Source organism: Syngnathus acus, chromosome 15 (genome assembly GCF_901709675.1).
Source record: "Syngnathus acus chromosome 15, fSynAcu1.2, whole genome shotgun sequence".
Taxonomy (NCBI): Eukaryota; Metazoa; Chordata; class Actinopteri; order Syngnathiformes; family Syngnathidae; genus Syngnathus; species Syngnathus acus.
Genome location: NC_051100.1, coordinates 1,179,501 through 1,196,259, shown reverse-complemented (window position 1 = coordinate 1,196,259; position 16,759 = coordinate 1,179,501). Strand labels below are relative to the sequence as shown.

Sequence of the window (16,759 nt, the reverse complement as noted above, 5' to 3'; positions counted from 1 at the left end):
GGCACCGACTTGGAAACGTGGACCGTCGCGAGACCGAGGCAGGCCGCACTCACGATGACGTCACCCAGGTAAGAACAAAAGGAAAAAAAAGCCATTTCTGAAGTGCGTGAGGAAAGTAAAATGTTAGAATGATGGGAATGATTTCAATCTGCTGAGAAAAGTGGACTGACTGATAGAATGTCTAATTTGGGAATTTCATTGCGCTTAATTGAAAAAGGTGATTGACTTGTTTTCAGTAAGAATGGTTTCAATTGGTCAAGAAATATGGACAGAGAGGTAAATGTAATAAATAGCTCTAAATTTGAGTGTGATAAATAGCCAGTTGACTGTTATTCTTTTGTGATAGCTGCCAATTAATTTCTGCAAGCTACAAGTTCCACTTCCAATGTTTTGGGGTCTTTGTTGTTTGGATTTATGAAGCACTAGTTACTAAGTATATGATCAACTTGTTTGCTTTGTGGGGCTATTCAGCCAGCCACGCTCACTCATTTGAAGTCGAAGCGCTCTTTTGCCCTCTTGTGGCAGCAAAACAGAAAGCAAGCCGCATCACCAATGGACCTGTCCCTTCTTTGTCCCAAGAAGAGCTGTCACTGGGGTACAGTATACACAGCCATTTCAGCATTAGATGCACATGAAATAGTTTGTATATATTTTTTTTTGATCATCGGCCTCTGAAAGTCTAACTTTGCTCATGCAAAAGTATTTTATTGATTGTAATACCATGGCAAACTAGTGCTGCGATTCGTGCAACCAAAAAGAGGCTTTCGGTGGTTGCTGCCCGAGCACAAAAACAATTTTTATTTACAGGTAGGACTCAGGGCAGGAAAATGATGTTCACATTGCACTGCCGATAGTCTGATTCAAATACAAGATAATAGTTTCCAATAAACAAAATATTGGTTCCAGGGCCTGTTGAGAGTTTTGGTATTTTATCATGGAGAGAAGATGGAACAGTAACATCCTTCTCATGACATCAGGTGGTTTCCGCTCACTCCTAGTCCGACCCTCTCACAATTACACCCTTGGAGTTCCTGTGGACACGAGAAAATCTGTGATCATCCGTAACGCAGACACACAAGGAGCTGTTAGGAAACCAAATCCTGCTGCCAGTGTTACCCCAGTGGGATCTCACACGGCTAGGCAGAGATGTTCATCCGTGGGCTGAGGTGGGAACTTGCCGGGAAGTCACTAAGACACCATTCCAACTCAAAAGCATGCAAAAAGACAACAAACGGCTCAAAATATACACGATGAAGTCAAAGACAATAGTATCAAAACAAGATGGTAGAAGGAATATTCCAATGTGTCCTGTTATGCACAGGCTTTACTCGTTCCCTGTCCATCCAAAGAACCCGTGCAGGTCCTTCACTTGTCGGAGGATCACTGAGAGTATCTTTCCACGGCTGTTTGGGTTTTGTTTTGGTTTCCGCTCCAGCCGTCTTGGGCCTTTCTGCTCCGTATAAGCGGTGAAGACTCAACCTTGTTCTCCTCACCTCAGGTAAAGATGACACGGGTCCTAATTTTGAGCGCTTTGGTCCACTTAGCCGAGAGGCTACCCGAGAGACCACACCGGCGGTCTCGAGAATGGTGAGACTGCTTTGTGATCTATCCGATTTCCTCGGTCCGGATGCCTGACTGAAACCCAGCCTGGGTAATTTGGACTCTTTTGATGATCTGGTCGGCGGTTCCGATTTGGTGGATCTTGGTCGTTGAGGTGACGTGAAAGACGGCGCCCTGCTTTTCTTGGGCTCGTTTTGTTTGGGCTTGGTATCTGGCGCTGACTTTCTGGGTCCAAAAGACTCTCCCTTGGACTTATCAGAAGTTCCCCTGCTCGCACTCCTAGTTTTCTCAGGTTCTGGTGTTTTATTCTTGGAGATCCTTCTGTGGGCCCCATCCGGCGCTTTTGTCCGACCTTCGCCGATGGAGACTTTCCTTGATGGACTAGGTGTGAGAACACGTTCTTTCCTTGATGGACTAGGTGTGAGAACAGGTTCTTTCCTTGATGGACTAGGTGTGAGAACAGGTTCTTTCCTTGGTGAAGTGGGTGAAAGAAGATTCTTTTGCCTAGGTGAACTAGGCACACCTGGTTTTGCACGAGGCAGCGTTTCCTCATCTTCTTTGGACACTAGATACGTTTGGAAATTCACTACACATTTATTATTTTCCCACTTCTGGTTCTGTTCATTTTTATGTACTACCTCATCTGGTAATACATTTGCCATTGCCAAATCCATGTAGAGCTTCTGCAAAAGGTCTTCAATTTCTGCCTCAGATATATTTTGTAAGGATGGGACAGAGTCCAAGCATTTTATTGCGTCTTTACTCGCGAGAAACTTCATCTCTGTTGAGAGCCGTTTACAAAACCACACATATGAGTTTATACTTCAAGAATAGGTGCAACATTTTCAAATCCTTTCACTTTATGCTACCACCAAATACAGTGCTTGTGTGTCATTATCTTTTAGGGGATAGTAAAGGATTTGGCAAAAATGAAAGCTATGAAGAAATGTTATGGGCTATGATGAATAAGCTCGAAAACAATGAGGTGTTGTGTTTTCTATCGCTAGCTTCTTCTACACTACCTGCGTGCAATGCTGTTACATGATTTTTCGTGCTAGCCAACCAAATGTTACTCAAGTAACCTGATTTTATGTATTGATTGTTTTCAGGACCTGGCCCTGAATCAAACCTATACCAGCTGTGTGAAAGGTAGAAGCATTCATCCGGACACATGACCACTTGCGGCGATAGTACAGGCCAAACGTGAGGAAATTCATTTTCTATGTATATGTACTATTTGCATCATAAACAAATGCTGTGCTCGAAGGAAAACAAATAATGACGTACTGTCGTTGTAGCCTGAATGAAGTAAATTCGGATATACAAATTGACATTATTTGATGATGACAGATGTGTATCTTACCCCATTGTTCTTGGAAGACCACAAAAAGAAGCTTGAGATTCTTTTCTTGGTGCAATCCGATGTAGTTCATCAGATCCGTTATGTACTGGTGGATGAAATCACCCATGTCATTCGGTTGGGAAAAATACATTGCTCGGAAAATACAGTCCACTAAAGTCTTCAGTCCAAATGGATCAGATGAGGGATCCATTTCCATCTTTGCGTTTCTGTCTGGTAAATTCTCACTTAAGTGACTTCTTGAACGTCACAAATCAAGAATCGGTCGTCATTTTTTTAACGTCAGCTCATGTGCGGTATATGAGCTGACCGACCACCAGGAGAGCACCCGATATTTTTCTGCAGGTACGTGCCCAAAGTCCGAGAAAAATGTGGCCGAATTAAAGCTCTCAGGTCCCGGATTAAATTGTTGAGCCAACAGCATGCCATATAGAGTAAAGCTTACGCTGCTCAAAACCAGAGAGGCCAAGTTCTAATCATGAGAGAGGGGACCCTATATTAAAGCTTTGAGATGATGTCACATGGCCTTATCAACCTAACATTTTGGGGGGGGGGGTCTGCGAAAGTGGAACAATCTATGTGACGCAAAGTTAGAGCTATAAAATAATATACAGTTTGTTTGTTCAAAGAAATTTTATAGAGCAAATGTGTGAGAACAGTTACTAGGTATCTGTATCTGTGACTACTCAAGAAGTAAGCATACTGGTATCGGTCTGGAAAGAAAAGTGGTATCGGACATCTTTTTTTAGCGACATCCTCGATTCTAGGCAATTCACCTCTCAACTCCAAAGTTAACTTCCAAAGACAACGGTAAGCACTTTTATTAAGTTGCAGGCGCTCAATGCACGAGTGGTTGCAATTCTTCAGAGTCAGAGTTCAGGGTGGACTTACCCAGCAAACTGTTTGACCGACCGCCGATACACCCTGCGACTCAAAGCGACAATACAGTCAGTCGGTCGGTCGTGCAAGCAGGGCTAGAGAAAAGGAGCACCATTTACATCAAAGCAATCAGTCAGGCATCGGATTGGAGTCCAAACAGAACAACAGTACTTAAGCAAGATTTTTCAAAACATACATAAAGCCAACAACAAATAAACAAAACATAATATAGGTCATTTGGCTTGCAGGAAAAGTAAGACACGAGTGCAGGGCCCAGTGGCCTTGGAAAGCTGACATTATACAGTAGCTAATTTTAAATATGCTTTATATGACGTCATGAAAATGACTACAAATTCATAAACCGTATCAAATCTTGGATTTCTTTGACAAAGGTCATATTTGATTTAAGGCCAAGATTTTTACCACTTGCAGTCTAAAAGTAGCTAGGTCAACTATCTACTGTCCAAATATATTCCAGCACTAATTGGGCATTTAAAAAAGGAGCGTACATATTCACTTGACTCGCATAGCATGTTTTATTTGGTGTTGTCTTAGTAAAAAGAGGTTTTATTGTCCAACTACAATAATTACTCAGTTATTTTTACGTCATTTTTCCTACATTTACTGAAGAAAGGGGCGAGTCCATCATAAATGGGGTCAATATGTCCTTTTGCTGTATAAAAATGAATTCATAGCCTCCAAACTTTATCCAAATGAGGTGAGTCACAAATAACTAAGTAGCAAAGGCTCATGTAAGTTCATCATCTATCTCCTGTTTACTCGTGTCATTTTGATGTCTTAAGCTCCTCACCCAGCCAGCAGCAATAGAGAAAATGGCACAATAAATAAGCCTTTCTAAGTTGATATTGTAGCAGAATAAAGAAGCATTACATTTGGACTGCAGTGGTGTCATTCTTTCATGGAGTATTTCCCTCGCTTTTATCAGACACCCAAATATAGAAATGCGCTACCTTTCTGATCCTTAGTATAAAATATGAAGGTACTGTTTGGTTGAAAATCCATTCATCTATTGGCATTGAGTCATTGGAAGGATATTAAAACGCTTACTTTGCCTTCATAAGCCTTAATGATTTCTTTCATATTGTCAACGTGGTTGTGGCTATCAGTCACAATTATACTGAACAAAAATGGTGCTTTTTTTTGCTCATTTTTTCCCGAGCTGAACTCAAAATGCTGAACACAAAGTTTGACCAGACTGAATATACGACTATTATAAATCGACCATACTTTGCTCTCTCTAGTATTATTTAGCACATGAAAAATGAGAGAAAGTTGATATTATTAGGAAGCTTTCAGAAGCCTATTAGGCAATCGTATCACACTCTAATTTTTAACCTGATGCTTAATATAGGTATGGATGTCACTAATCTAATTACACATATTGTAATTCCATGTCCTTTTTCCCATCTATTTCATTGATTGACCCTGTATCGTCTGAAAAAATAATTGACATTTAATACATAAAGACGGCATTTTGGACTTTGATTTAGTATTACAAATTTGCATGATGATAAACCGTTCAAGCTTGTGCCTGCAAGTTTGTGCATCCTCAGTGCTGGAAGATGGGCAAAGAGGAATGTGCTTCATTTGTTGAGCCTTTATAAAAAAAATAAAGCGTAAGGTGGTTTTTGCCACCCACTTTTGATGACAGTTTGCGATGTGCATTTGTTTGACTTGTACTCCCACTTCTAAAAGATCAACTGTCTAGCATGACAAAGAATAGGAAAAAATATCTCTAGGATGAAAATAGTTTTGATTTACTAATCCCCTATACACACATTGTCAAATAATGAGGAAACAAATTTGGCGGCAGGACAAAAAGAAAAAAGCAATATGTCCAAAAAACGGCTTTTTGCTTTGAGAGACTCACAATATCATCAAAAGTGAATATATCGTCTTAAAACATTTTACAAATCAAGCTCCCTTTTGTAAAGCAAACATTTCTTTGATTCATGTTTGTTTTCTATGTAAAACACCTGAATAATGACAAGAGCTTTCTTGGTGTTTGTGCTCCTTTGGAGTTCATTGCAGCATTAAAAACTCACTCAGTTGTTGTCAGCGCGCTTCTTTGTATCTGCATCAGTCTTTGTGGAAGTTCTGAGTGTGTTGCCCATCATGTGATCAGACAGCAGTTCATGCAACGGGGTCCCATTCTTCTTTTTAAAGCTCCCTTCTTTCGCTTGGGAGTCAAAATGGCTATGATGGCCTCATCGAACACCGTCTTCAGACCTTTCTGGGTTAGTGCTGAGCACTCCACGTAGCAACATGCTCCAATCTGACGAGGAGAAAAGAGGAGGAGGAGGATTTAGCTGCCGTTAGTGATCGTCACAAAAAGCAACGTATTCAGCGTTTTGCTACAAAACAATGTCAAAAAAATATTAAGTTGGGGCAGCTTGTTAAGGCTGTTCACTCATGGAGAAAAAAAAAAAAGAAAATCACAATTATTCAAACGATCAAGAAAATGTGTCCACGTAAAAGAATATGAAGTCAAATTAAATAGTTATTTCATTTTATAATATTTTTTCCCCAATGCTGCCAATTTTGTAATTGTGGAGTGTAACAATCGTAATCAAATTGGAATTTTGGAATGGAATCTGAGCTTTAGTGTTTGAATCTGACTATCAACGTTTGGAAGATTTTCTTTTATTTCTGGATCCAAGGACTGAACAATCTTCAGGCGTATCATTTCAGCTCTAAAAAGGGAATTTAGCTTGGCAGGTTCTCTGCACGGAACGTAAAAGCTTTCGGGTTGGCTTCAAAACACACAACTGACCTCCTTTGCCAGTTTCAAGCCTTGCTCAGTCACGATAGGTTTCTCCTTCATATCATTCAGTTTGGCAATGGTCTTTGGGTCATCGCGTAGATCAATCTGAGGATGAACATGGCAGCTATTATTACTCTTCTAAATCCAGAGTTTGACATTTGGAGGCCGTCGTATTGGATCTTATTCAATACCATACCCAAATCATGAAGGCTGATCAACATCCTCACCTGAGTACCAATGAGCAAGTAGGGAACATTGGGTGCGTACTCCCGCAACTCGGGCACCCATTCTTCACGCACATTCTGGAAACTGGCAGGGTTCACCACCGAGAAGCAGATGAGGAAAACGTCCGTCATCGGGTAGGACAATGGCCTGAGTCGGTCATAATCCTCCTGGGAAAAGATTCGACGTTAGATTTTTGTCATTCTTCACTGAAATTAATCATGAAATCTTTAGGCGCATACATTTTAAACTCGTTCTCTTCACTGAAGCCAGGTTGTGGAAGAAGAACTTATTCTTAGCCTATCAAGTGGTTTGTTCCATACACACTGCCAAGCTCCTTCTGCTTTTCACATATGATGTGTCATTTTATGACCGGCTCGGTGCTCGTAAAACTGTCAAGTGGATTTGAGTTACGAAGAGGAAGGAATGTGAAGACCTTCACGTGGGATTGACTTTCTCCTTCGTCTTCTCAATGACAGAGGCAATTAGGATTTTTTTTTTCCTACCTGCTGTCCTTCAATGCAACCTGAGGCATTAAATGCCATGCCGTGCCCTCAAGCAAACTTAATCACCAATCTATCAATTACCGACTCGACCGAGCCAAGTGACAAAATGTTTTGACAGCAATGTACAAGTAACAATCCAAACCAGGTGTACACTTTTTATGTATTCCATTTAGAAAAAAATACTTCAGTGGTGTGCTAAAGTATTTCTTTGCCTGTGACTTTTACTAGCAAAATCCAATCTTCCACAGAACTATCCAAACATAGTGGGATCCATTCAGCAATTTTCTCCTTCTCACATTTCCTTGGACACTAAAAGCAATATGTCCTCTGGCCACAAGTGAGGCGCTTTAGACGTTAGCTCGGCTCTTATACTCAATGGCTGTGCAGCGCTCGTTGGCCCGGTTACGTCCACTGTCCCGCTGCTGCTCCGAGGCCACTTCAGCGTTTCGATGCCACCGTTTGATTAGATCACTTCAACGATTTGTGACATTGCAGCAACACGGCATCCATCGCAAGCTTTCTGCCACCAAATCATATCAGCAGTAGTTGATCATTCGATGAAGTATTCCAATTCATCCCACATCAAAGTGTTACCTCTCAAAACATGAAGAGAATATGCTTGTCTCTGCAAAGCATGCTGATCTTCACTGTGTGACTCAGTGACATACGAGCACAATTCCAGTGAGTCATCACCAAAAAGACCATTTTCATTGTCTTTTGTTTGAGATTCTATACCCACCTCCGGGGTTCTATAAAGTGGATCGGTTCACAGAATGGAAGCTATTTGTACTAGCAGCCGTCGGGGAAGAATGCAACGCAAAGTCGACACTGTCTGTAAATCCCAGAGTTCTGCTAACCTGAATTTAAGCTAAAACAAACAAAAAAGTCACCTTTACTTGCCCTTTCATGGTGATTAATAAGTAATGTCCATTTACTATTAATATTTTGACATTATCAACATCATGCCATCCACTTAAAGCTAATGTGTAGGCAGCGGAAATGAAGAAACTGCTACCGCTTCCAAAACACTCAAATCTATCAGTGCAGATGATCAATGTTGTGTAAATAAATGGTTACAGTAATATCCTTCTGATAACTGCTCCCTCCACAAAGCAACTAAGCACACTTCACTCACTGGTTGACACTCCTCAATCCCATGAACACAAGCGTGTCTATTTTTACTCATCCTAATTTGTTTGAACCGACTTGCTGACGTGAAGTAATTTATCACACGACTCAGCCGCCCACTGAAGATTCAAGTACAAAAAGAAATTCTTGCTGCACACCTTCAGTCAAATAAGATCTGACAAAGGTGCTGCAAACTGCAAAAATGCTTTTGTCAGTGCCAATCACAACTGAACAATATCATCAGATCTGCACAATATTTCAAAACAGAATTTTCTCCAAAGATTTCTTCAAGTCCCTTCACTTCCTGTTTTCTCCAGCTCCTTCAGTGGACTTTTAGAAGGTTGTCTTGAATGCAGGCGCAGCGGGGTGAGCAAATGAATAAATAAACGCTTTGCCCTGTGCTTTCCTCACACATTTCGCAATAAAGGCTTTGCTGACTTTCCCTATGGAATCATTAAATTGGTAGCGGTCGGGATGGGCGAGAAGTGATGATTTTTTCTTTTTTTTAGACAATGGGAGGCAGCAAGATAGTGTAATGAGCTGTGATTACGTGGCCCAGACACATTGTAAGTGCCTACTTGGTGACTCATTCCTGACACCGGTGCACATTTCATAAAGAGGCATCCGAGAATATCTGCCTGGATCTTCTGAAGTCCTTTTCACCATGATGGCTGGTGCCATCTAGTTGAGGACTTGTTTCGCAACAGTCCCTCTAAAGCCCTTTGTTTCACTTTGACTTCCATTTTGATGGATTTCAACATACTACCGATTTCACAGTGCAAATTCTTAACCACCGTTTAATCTTTTTTTTTTTTTCATATTTTCATTTCTTAAAACAAATAGGCATTATGAGAGCTTGCTAAGAACTACATCCATTTATCCTCATTTAAGGGCCAATCCCCCTATATAGAAGAAAAGGTTTTACAATTGACTTTTTTTTTATTATTATTTTCAAAAGCAAGGTTGTAATTATTTCAACATACTATGAAAGCGAGGGACTACTTGTTCCTCATAAGCAGTTTCCCTGTCTAAAAATCCATCCTGTCTCGTTGTTTGTCTTTGCCACATCTGTCTATCTTCCTCTTTCCAGCTCCGCAGTGGTTGTGCGCCTCTATTTGGGCCAACGCGCTTTGATCGCACTTTGAAGCTATAAACATTACCAGCTGGCCTCTCGCTCCCTAAAAGAGGTCAACAGAGTCAGGGGCGGATTTTCAATTGTGGAAACTCGACTCTCCCTGGCTGACATCTGGGGGAACTTTGCCATGTCACAATCAGATCAAAACAAACACTCACAAGTGTAACACTTTTGCTACATGTATTCTGCAGAGCCTTGGATGGATTGTTGGGTTAAAAGATTGATTTAATATTCCAAAATGAAGAGACCAGAGACTTGACGAAATCTCTCGACCTTTACGTGCCTCGTTTATCTGTTTCCCGGTTAACGGATTTAGTTTCAGATCGTGACTCATTCACACTGTTAAATCCAGGCTGAGCAATGTTGACTAACATGTGGCGTGCACATTTTTAGGTTGCAGGAGAGTCAACAGGTGATGGATGGATGGATGGATGGATGGATGGATGGATGGATGGATGGATGGATGGATGGATGGATGGATGGATGGATGGATGGATGGATGGATGGATGGATGGATGGATGGATGGATGGATGGATGGATGGATGGATGGATGGATGGATGGATGGATGGATGGATGGATGGGTCAAACAATGACCACTTACAGGAAATCACAATGGAATCACTATTGTTACTTTTACAAGTGGCGGTAAATTTGGTCACATTTTATATTTAGCAGATTGCCAACAGACATTCAGTCCTTTTTTTTTTTTTTTTTTTTCCTTCCTTAGAAGGAGTTTTTCCCTTCTGCACTGTTGCCACAGTCCTTGTGTGAACTGTCCAGGCAGGACCTGTTGAGTCTCACTCGGAGTGTGGTCACAATGATGCACCAAGTCCCTGAAAAGCTAATAAATACTGTATATCCAGGTTTGCCCTACTTTAAGTCACACTTTTGGCTGGTCCTGTGACTTATACTCAAGTGCGAATGATAGAAATCAGGGTTCGCCATCTTCACTACCATCATAAAAACATTAAGTTGAAAAACAAAGAAATTAGAATTGTGTGTCAAAAAATGACATCTGAATGGCTGCCACATGGATGAGCTTCAAGTGGGATATTTCCAGTTTTACCAAACGCAGCATATGGCCCTCATCACATACGTACGCCGAAGCATATATAGAATACATTTTGCAGCGTACGTTGCCAATACAAATCAAGCAGGAGCTAAACTGTGGAAACATTCCTTTGTAGGCCCCACTGTGTGCCTCAAACTCCGAGGCGCCTTTCCTTAATCTTGACAATCGTTCACAGTGACTCATAGCGGCTATGTAATTGCTTTACAATATGGCAAATCAAAAGGACAAGAAATGGAAAATATTTACACTTTAAAGCAAGTCAGGGTTTGTTTGTTTTTTTAGAAATAAATACTGTCTATGAGATACCGTTTTGGTAGTCGTTAATTTGTCACATCAGGAAGTTTAGATGCCTGCAACCAGACATTTCTCAACATTTAGTCATTTTCTGTTTGTACGGTTGCTTCATCCAGTGTGCGTGTGCGTACGCACAACAGGCCCTTATGTTGAGCGAAAATATTGTGCGTGTCTGCATGTGTAGGCTGCTGAGTTTGACTGATTGTGCACTGAATGGCACATTGAGGAAAAAAATCTCAGCAATAGGCAGTCCTATGAACAAATGTGTGACATCATGACTGGACATAGGAAGCCTGTTGTTGACAGAATGGAACTATTGAACGCCCATCACTACCACCACTGTGTATGCTACACCGGACTGGCAATAAATAAGTAGGAAAACCATCACCTGTTGCAGCTTACTCTGGTTGGAATATGAAGCCTGCAACCATGCGTGAGGATGATTTTTTTGTACACTGGTGTGTTTGTTAATCTTTCACATGCTTGGCACCAGAGCAAAGTAACATGAAGAAAAAGCGTACCTGGCCGGCAGTGTCGTACAGTCCCAACAAGTACTGCTTTCCTCCGACATTGACGCTCACTGGGAGGAAATAACAAAAAGCGGTTAGAAAGAGGAAGGCTTGTGGCTGATGAGAAGGGCTGCATGAAGTGGAGGGGGGTGGGCTGGGGTGGGGTGGGGCTGTGGGTCCCCAACCTCTGTCTGCAATGAAGGCAGGCAAACAAGTGGTTTGGATTAGAGCAACAGATGCAGGCAGGCCAACGCAGTTGGAGTGCAGCAGGAAAACTCACTGCACTCTTGCCAATTCAACTATGTTGGACGTAAACTAAAGCAAAACATGACATTGTTGGGAACATTTGTGCACCTACCTGCATAATGATCAAAGACTGTTGGGACATATTCCTCAGGAAAGGCGTCATTGGCATAGCTCATAAGAAGACACGTTTTGCCAACTGCACCGTCTCCGACCACGACACATTTTAACATAATAGTACCGGTTCCGTTTGCCATGATCTTAAACTCATCATCATCACCAGCATCGTCATCATCCTCCTCCTCGCCCGCCGCGCTTCTGCTCTTCCTCTTTCCGCTGTTGCGTCCGCTGGTGATCACCGCACAGCGGCGGGCATCACCAGCCTTGGTGCCTGGCTGCAGGGCGCACCGAGAGGCGACGCAACTGCATCTTTTTCCTTGAACTCACCACCAGCACCAGCGCCAGCACCAGCACCAGCCGGTACTCTGCCCCCAAGTGTGACGAAAAGCACTTTTCTGTCACAATCTTCGGTGTCGCCACTCGTGCAAAGGTTTCAATTAAGGCTTTCTAATCCAATAGGGAGCTTTTGTGCACATATCGATCGGGCCGAGCAGGAGTGTGCTTTCCCTGGTGTGGCTCACGCTGCTGGACGCTCTGTGGAGCAGCTGGCTCCAGAACAAGGTGTGTGCACTTGGTGGAGAGGCGGAGCTTACATTTGGAACCAAGGCACCGTGTGTAAAGTGCAATTCAAACCCACTGGTGGTGGCGGTGGAGAAGGGGGGAACGCTAAACTTGTCTGTGTGCGCGTATGGAATGAAATCCTGGTTGACAGTCCCTAGACTGCTGTGAGGTGTCCTATCAGCTGAAGGGGGCGCGGCAGAGGATTGTCTCGCTAACATTCCATTTGACAGCTGCTGCAGCAGGTCATGTGACCAAACATGAACAATGACCTCATACATGTAGTACTCCAGCTGAAGGTGTTTCAATGGAGACACTGCGCTCTCCTCTCCTCTCCTCTCCTCTCCTCTCCTCTCCTCTCCTCTCCTCTCCTCTCCTCTCCTCTCCTCTCTGTGTTGGGTGTGACGCATCAAGCCAGCCTCTGGGATTTCTGTGAGGAAGATGTATCACAAACATCAAGTGATGCTTCATTTATGCAATCCCTTAGGTTGATGTCCAAAAAAAACCCACATTTGAATTGTTAGCAAGGATTGTAAATTGTGCAACTGTAGCACAAATACAGTTTACATGATAGAAAAGCAACAGATTACAACCATGGATGCTGCAAGGCATATAGTGGTGGTACCCAGCCTGTTTTGTGAAACAAATGAATACTGACCCTACAAGTGAATTTAGTTTTAACTAGTGGAAGACCGATGCTTGTTTCTCATCAACAAACTGGGCCCATCTTGGGGTCTGATATGTCCAGTCTGCTGCATAATTCTTCAATATCAACTATATTTATGTGTCCGTGGGTTTATCTGAGTTTTTTTCTCCACATATTTTAAACATGAACTCATTACATGATGCAAAACATGCGCACATAGCATAAGCATCATTTTATAGTTACATTGACATGATTTTAGTGTATTCTATCCACAGCTGATGCATGCCATCAGTTTATATGAGCTCTCTGCTCTGCAAGGGATTTAGCGCTCTATTTTAAGAAAGGTAAACAAGCGTATTTCCGCCTATCCACTTTCAGGTATCGTCCGTCGTACAGTATATGCTATAGCCTATAAATAACATATATGGGCACATGCACGTTGACACGAGCTTCCTTCCGGTCTGTGAGCAACGTTAATCACAGTCTGGCGCAGGCAGGAGATAAGCGAGAGTGGAGCAGTGCAATCGCAAAGAGCCCAGATGAGCTCCTAAATTAGCGTGTGCGGCCAGTGTCAACTCCCTGGGAGGGTTTGCTTGAATTACAGGCTTTATTTTTAGTGATCTTAACCTTCATTGCCTGGAACTGCAAACAGCTGAGGACCATCACTCACATATCCATCCGTCTAACCCAAGTTTGTCTTTTAGAAAATGTGTATACATGCAAGATGTGATGATGATGACATAAAGTGACCCTTTGACATTTTTTCATGCTTTGAAACTAGAAAAGTACGCGAGTTAACGATCATGTTTCATTTTCATACAAATGGACTGTTCACAAACAATTGCAAATAGTCAACTTAAACGACTCTGCTAGTTGTTGACCACTGGAGAAGGAGAACACCTGTCCAGCATCCATCAAACAGTCTGCACTAGTTCCTGTGCTGAGCTATCTTTAGTGAGGAGCACACTGAGGAGTCATGTTCCCATTGTGCGTGATTTTTCTTACTGAAGGAACCAACACCGGAGGCAAACAAAAGGACAACTTCCTTCCACACATCTTGTGGATGAAGGCAGGAGGCCAACATTGAGGGGAGGCTTTGAAAGAAATATTTATTGTGTCAACAAAACAAGCCTGCAAAGACTGGCCTGCAGGCAGAGGAGAATTGAGTTTTTTCATGGCTTTCCGTTCAATTTCAAAGTGACCTCCACCTTGAAAGCTAAGCTTCGCAGCTGAAACATAGTCCTAAAAAGCGAATCGAATTAGCTTATGCCAGTAATATATTTTGATCGACTAACATGATGCCATCTTCAGATGGAAGCTCATAAATAGCCATGTCATTATGCAAAAGGCATAAAGATTTCCCTATAGAAAAAAGCAACCATACAAATTTGGGTCCTACTAACAGGCAGGCACCATCTAGTGGTTCTTTGTCAACTTTTATTTTATACATACACAGATTTCATCTGGGTTTTTTTTTTCCCTCCAATGCTCAAACCCTTTATTTCTTTTGTTTATTTTGATTTTAATATTCACTAGTTTGACAATTCATCAAGTTTCATTCCTTACATTAGTCACTGGCAATGCCAAGGGCATTTCAATTCGATCCAGAAATAGATATGAACATGTAAATGGTAAAAGAATCTAAGTTGTAATACAAACATGAGAGACATTTTGGACTTGACTTGTCATATTGAAGGTGAATTCATTTTCACAAATGTTTGGCACCCCTGCCCTAGATTCAAACGCTCCTCTGAGCGTCTCGCCGAATGCTATCAGCATGTTGCATGTATTATACTGTATTTCCATAAATACATCAATTGAAAAAACGTGCTGTGACTTTAAATGATTTATTCATATAAAAGTGCAGAAAAACATAAATATAGGTAATAAATAGAGGCTGAATCAATAAATACAATCGTGTTAACATGCAGTGTGACCATGTGTAACACTAAGTATCCGATTTTTTTCTACTTACATGCCTCGGAAGCAACACACAACAGAAAAAAAGTATGATTTGTGATTCTTGTGAAATATTCACTTAGTGTGATCAACACAGAGTCATTTTCTCATGAGTACCGTGGCTGTCCAATCCTTCTCCCCCCAGCCAGTCCTCATCCAGCTCCCCGAGGATCTCCTGCAGGGACAACTCCGGCAAGGGAGCGTGCTGGTTCCCTGTCGGAACTCCGGACCCTCTGCAACCCTCTCCGGCACTCCACGAGTTTTCCAGCTGTGAGTAGCGACTCTCCGCCGAGGGGCTTTTGTCAAGGTTGGCATCCCAGTAACCCGAGTCAGGGGTATCGGGGCTGACAGATTGAGAGCCGGCACGGGCCGAGTAGTTGTTTTGTTCTGGGCACATAAAGGCGACGGCGCTTAAATTGTAGCTGCGCCCCTCCGCTGGAGACCATAGTGGGGTCATGGGGTCCATTCGGGTGCTGGCCTGGGACCAGTAGCTTCTCAGGTGCGGGCTGGAGCCGTTGCCTAGCGGTGTGCTCTGATGAAGACCGTGCATAGAGTCATGTTGATACTCCTCAATAACATTGGGGTACATTGGAGGACACTGTCCATAAAAGCACGATTGGTCCATCTCTTCCTTCACCCGAGTAGGGTAGGATGGCGCGGGGGCCTGTCGCCCCATAGAGACTTGGCCACTCTGAGATGGAGCTGGACTATTTTGGATTGGACTATCAGACTGCCACAGGGCCTTCTTGGCCCCTTTGCACTTTAGCGTTCGGGCTCTCCTGTTCTGAAACCACACCTGGGACAGAAAAACAGGAGGTTACGTCGGAAAAAAACAAAGCCCCGACAGATAATCAAAGGCATTCTGCTCGGTTAATCATTTTCTAGAAGCGGGGAGTGTTCCGATCAAGGGGCCGTCAGCTGTTCGGGGCGCTGCGCCGTCTTGAACCTCAAACAAATTCCTGATAAGAAGTGCCTGAGTCCTATTTTCTTGAAGGAAATGAAGTGATAGCAATTTGAAAACAGGCCTTCCGGTGATAAGAATATATATTACAACATGTGTAGGTGCTTCATGCCATCTGTACACATTTTCAATCGGCATTCACAAACTTTGGGTCGTGAAACTTTTATGGTTTTTATTGGATTTTTCATTGTCACAGTAAAAAACCGGAATCTACTTGATTTATTATGAAGCAGTGTGTAATGGCAACAGTTTCCGGGGAAGAATCACATTCCCAACTCAAAATCCTTATTTCAAGCTAACTTCAGTGCTTCAGACATTTTTGAAAAACAGAATTGATCAGTCAATTCTTAATCAAAATCTTTGTTGCAGAATGAAAGCTTTACCTGGATGCGGGACTCGGGAAGGCCCGTGGTCTGAGACAAGCTCTCTCTGAGGCTGATGCCGGGATATGGGTCGGTCTGAAAAGTGACTCGCAGGAGCTCCACGTGCTCTTTGGAGAAGCTGGTCCTCTTCCTGCGACTGGCGCTGCGAGACGAGGAGCCGCCGGTGGAGGCGCCGCTGGAGGCGCCGCTGGAGGCCGTGGCTCTGGCGTCATCTGAGGTGAAATCCAAAAAAACGGACAAGATTCAAGACATACCTTCACGTGTCTGATATTTACACATCGTTGTGAAAAACTGTGGCAATCATAAAAAAATGGTAAATTGTAAAAGGTGGATTCAGTGAAATGTCAGCAGAAAGAAGTGAATGACGGCAGCAAACAATTCAACATATTGTCTACCTGGCCCTCATCCTTATTGATCAGCTGTTGTAATTCAAAACG

At 42.6% G+C, this 16,759-nt stretch overlaps 2 protein-coding genes across 2 annotated transcripts; both read right to left on the bottom strand.

The window, feature by feature from the left end:
- Nucleotides 1-4,316: 4,316 nt before the first annotated feature.
- On the bottom strand, nt 4,317-12,382 carry LOC119134592 (rho-related GTP-binding protein RhoQ). The gene is made up of 5 exons (XM_037271417.1): nt 11,811-12,382; nt 11,465-11,523; nt 6,812-6,976; nt 6,594-6,689; nt 4,317-6,095 (listed from the first exon to the last, which is right to left on the bottom strand). The coding sequence occupies exons 1-5, from the start codon at nt 11,950-11,952 to the stop codon at nt 5,934-5,936; spliced, it is 624 nt and encodes a 207-aa protein (XP_037127312.1). The 5' UTR covers nt 11,953-12,382; the 3' UTR covers nt 4,317-5,933.
- Nucleotides 12,383-14,792: 2,410 nt separating this feature from the next.
- LOC119134611 (double homeobox protein 4C-like) lies at nt 14,793-16,601 on the bottom strand. The gene is made up of 3 exons (XM_037271438.1): nt 16,577-16,601; nt 16,323-16,534; nt 14,793-15,774 (listed from the first exon to the last, which is right to left on the bottom strand). Exons 1-3 carry the CDS (start codon nt 16,599-16,601, stop codon nt 15,067-15,069), a joined length of 945 nt encoding a protein of 314 aa, XP_037127333.1. The 3' UTR covers nt 14,793-15,066.
- Nucleotides 16,602-16,759: the final 158 nt, after the last annotated feature.

Bases quoted from the DNA above. Each gene is read 5' to 3' on its own strand.
- LOC119134611 (XM_037271438.1), bottom strand. From the start codon at position 16,601: ATGTGTAAATATCAGACACGTGAAG. The intron at 16,535-16,576 runs GTATGTCTTGAA...ATTTCACCTCAG, and splicing joins TAAATATCAGACACGTGAAG to ATGACGCCAGAGCCACGGCC. The intron at 15,775-16,322 runs GTAAAGCTTTCA...TTTCTGTCCCAG, and splicing joins TTCCCGAGTCCCGCATCCAG to GTGTGGTTTCAGAACAGGAG.
- LOC119134592 (XM_037271417.1), bottom strand. From the start codon at position 11,952: ATGGCAAACGGAACCGGTACTATTATGTTAAAATGTGTCGTGGTCGGA. The intron at 11,524-11,810 runs GTAGGTGCACAA...ATTTCCTCCCAG, and splicing joins AGTCTTTGATCATTATGCAG to TGAGCGTCAATGTCGGAGGA. The intron at 6,977-11,464 runs GTACGCTTTTTC...ATCTTTTCCCAG, and splicing joins TGTACGACACTGCCGGCCAG to GAGGATTATGACCGACTCAG.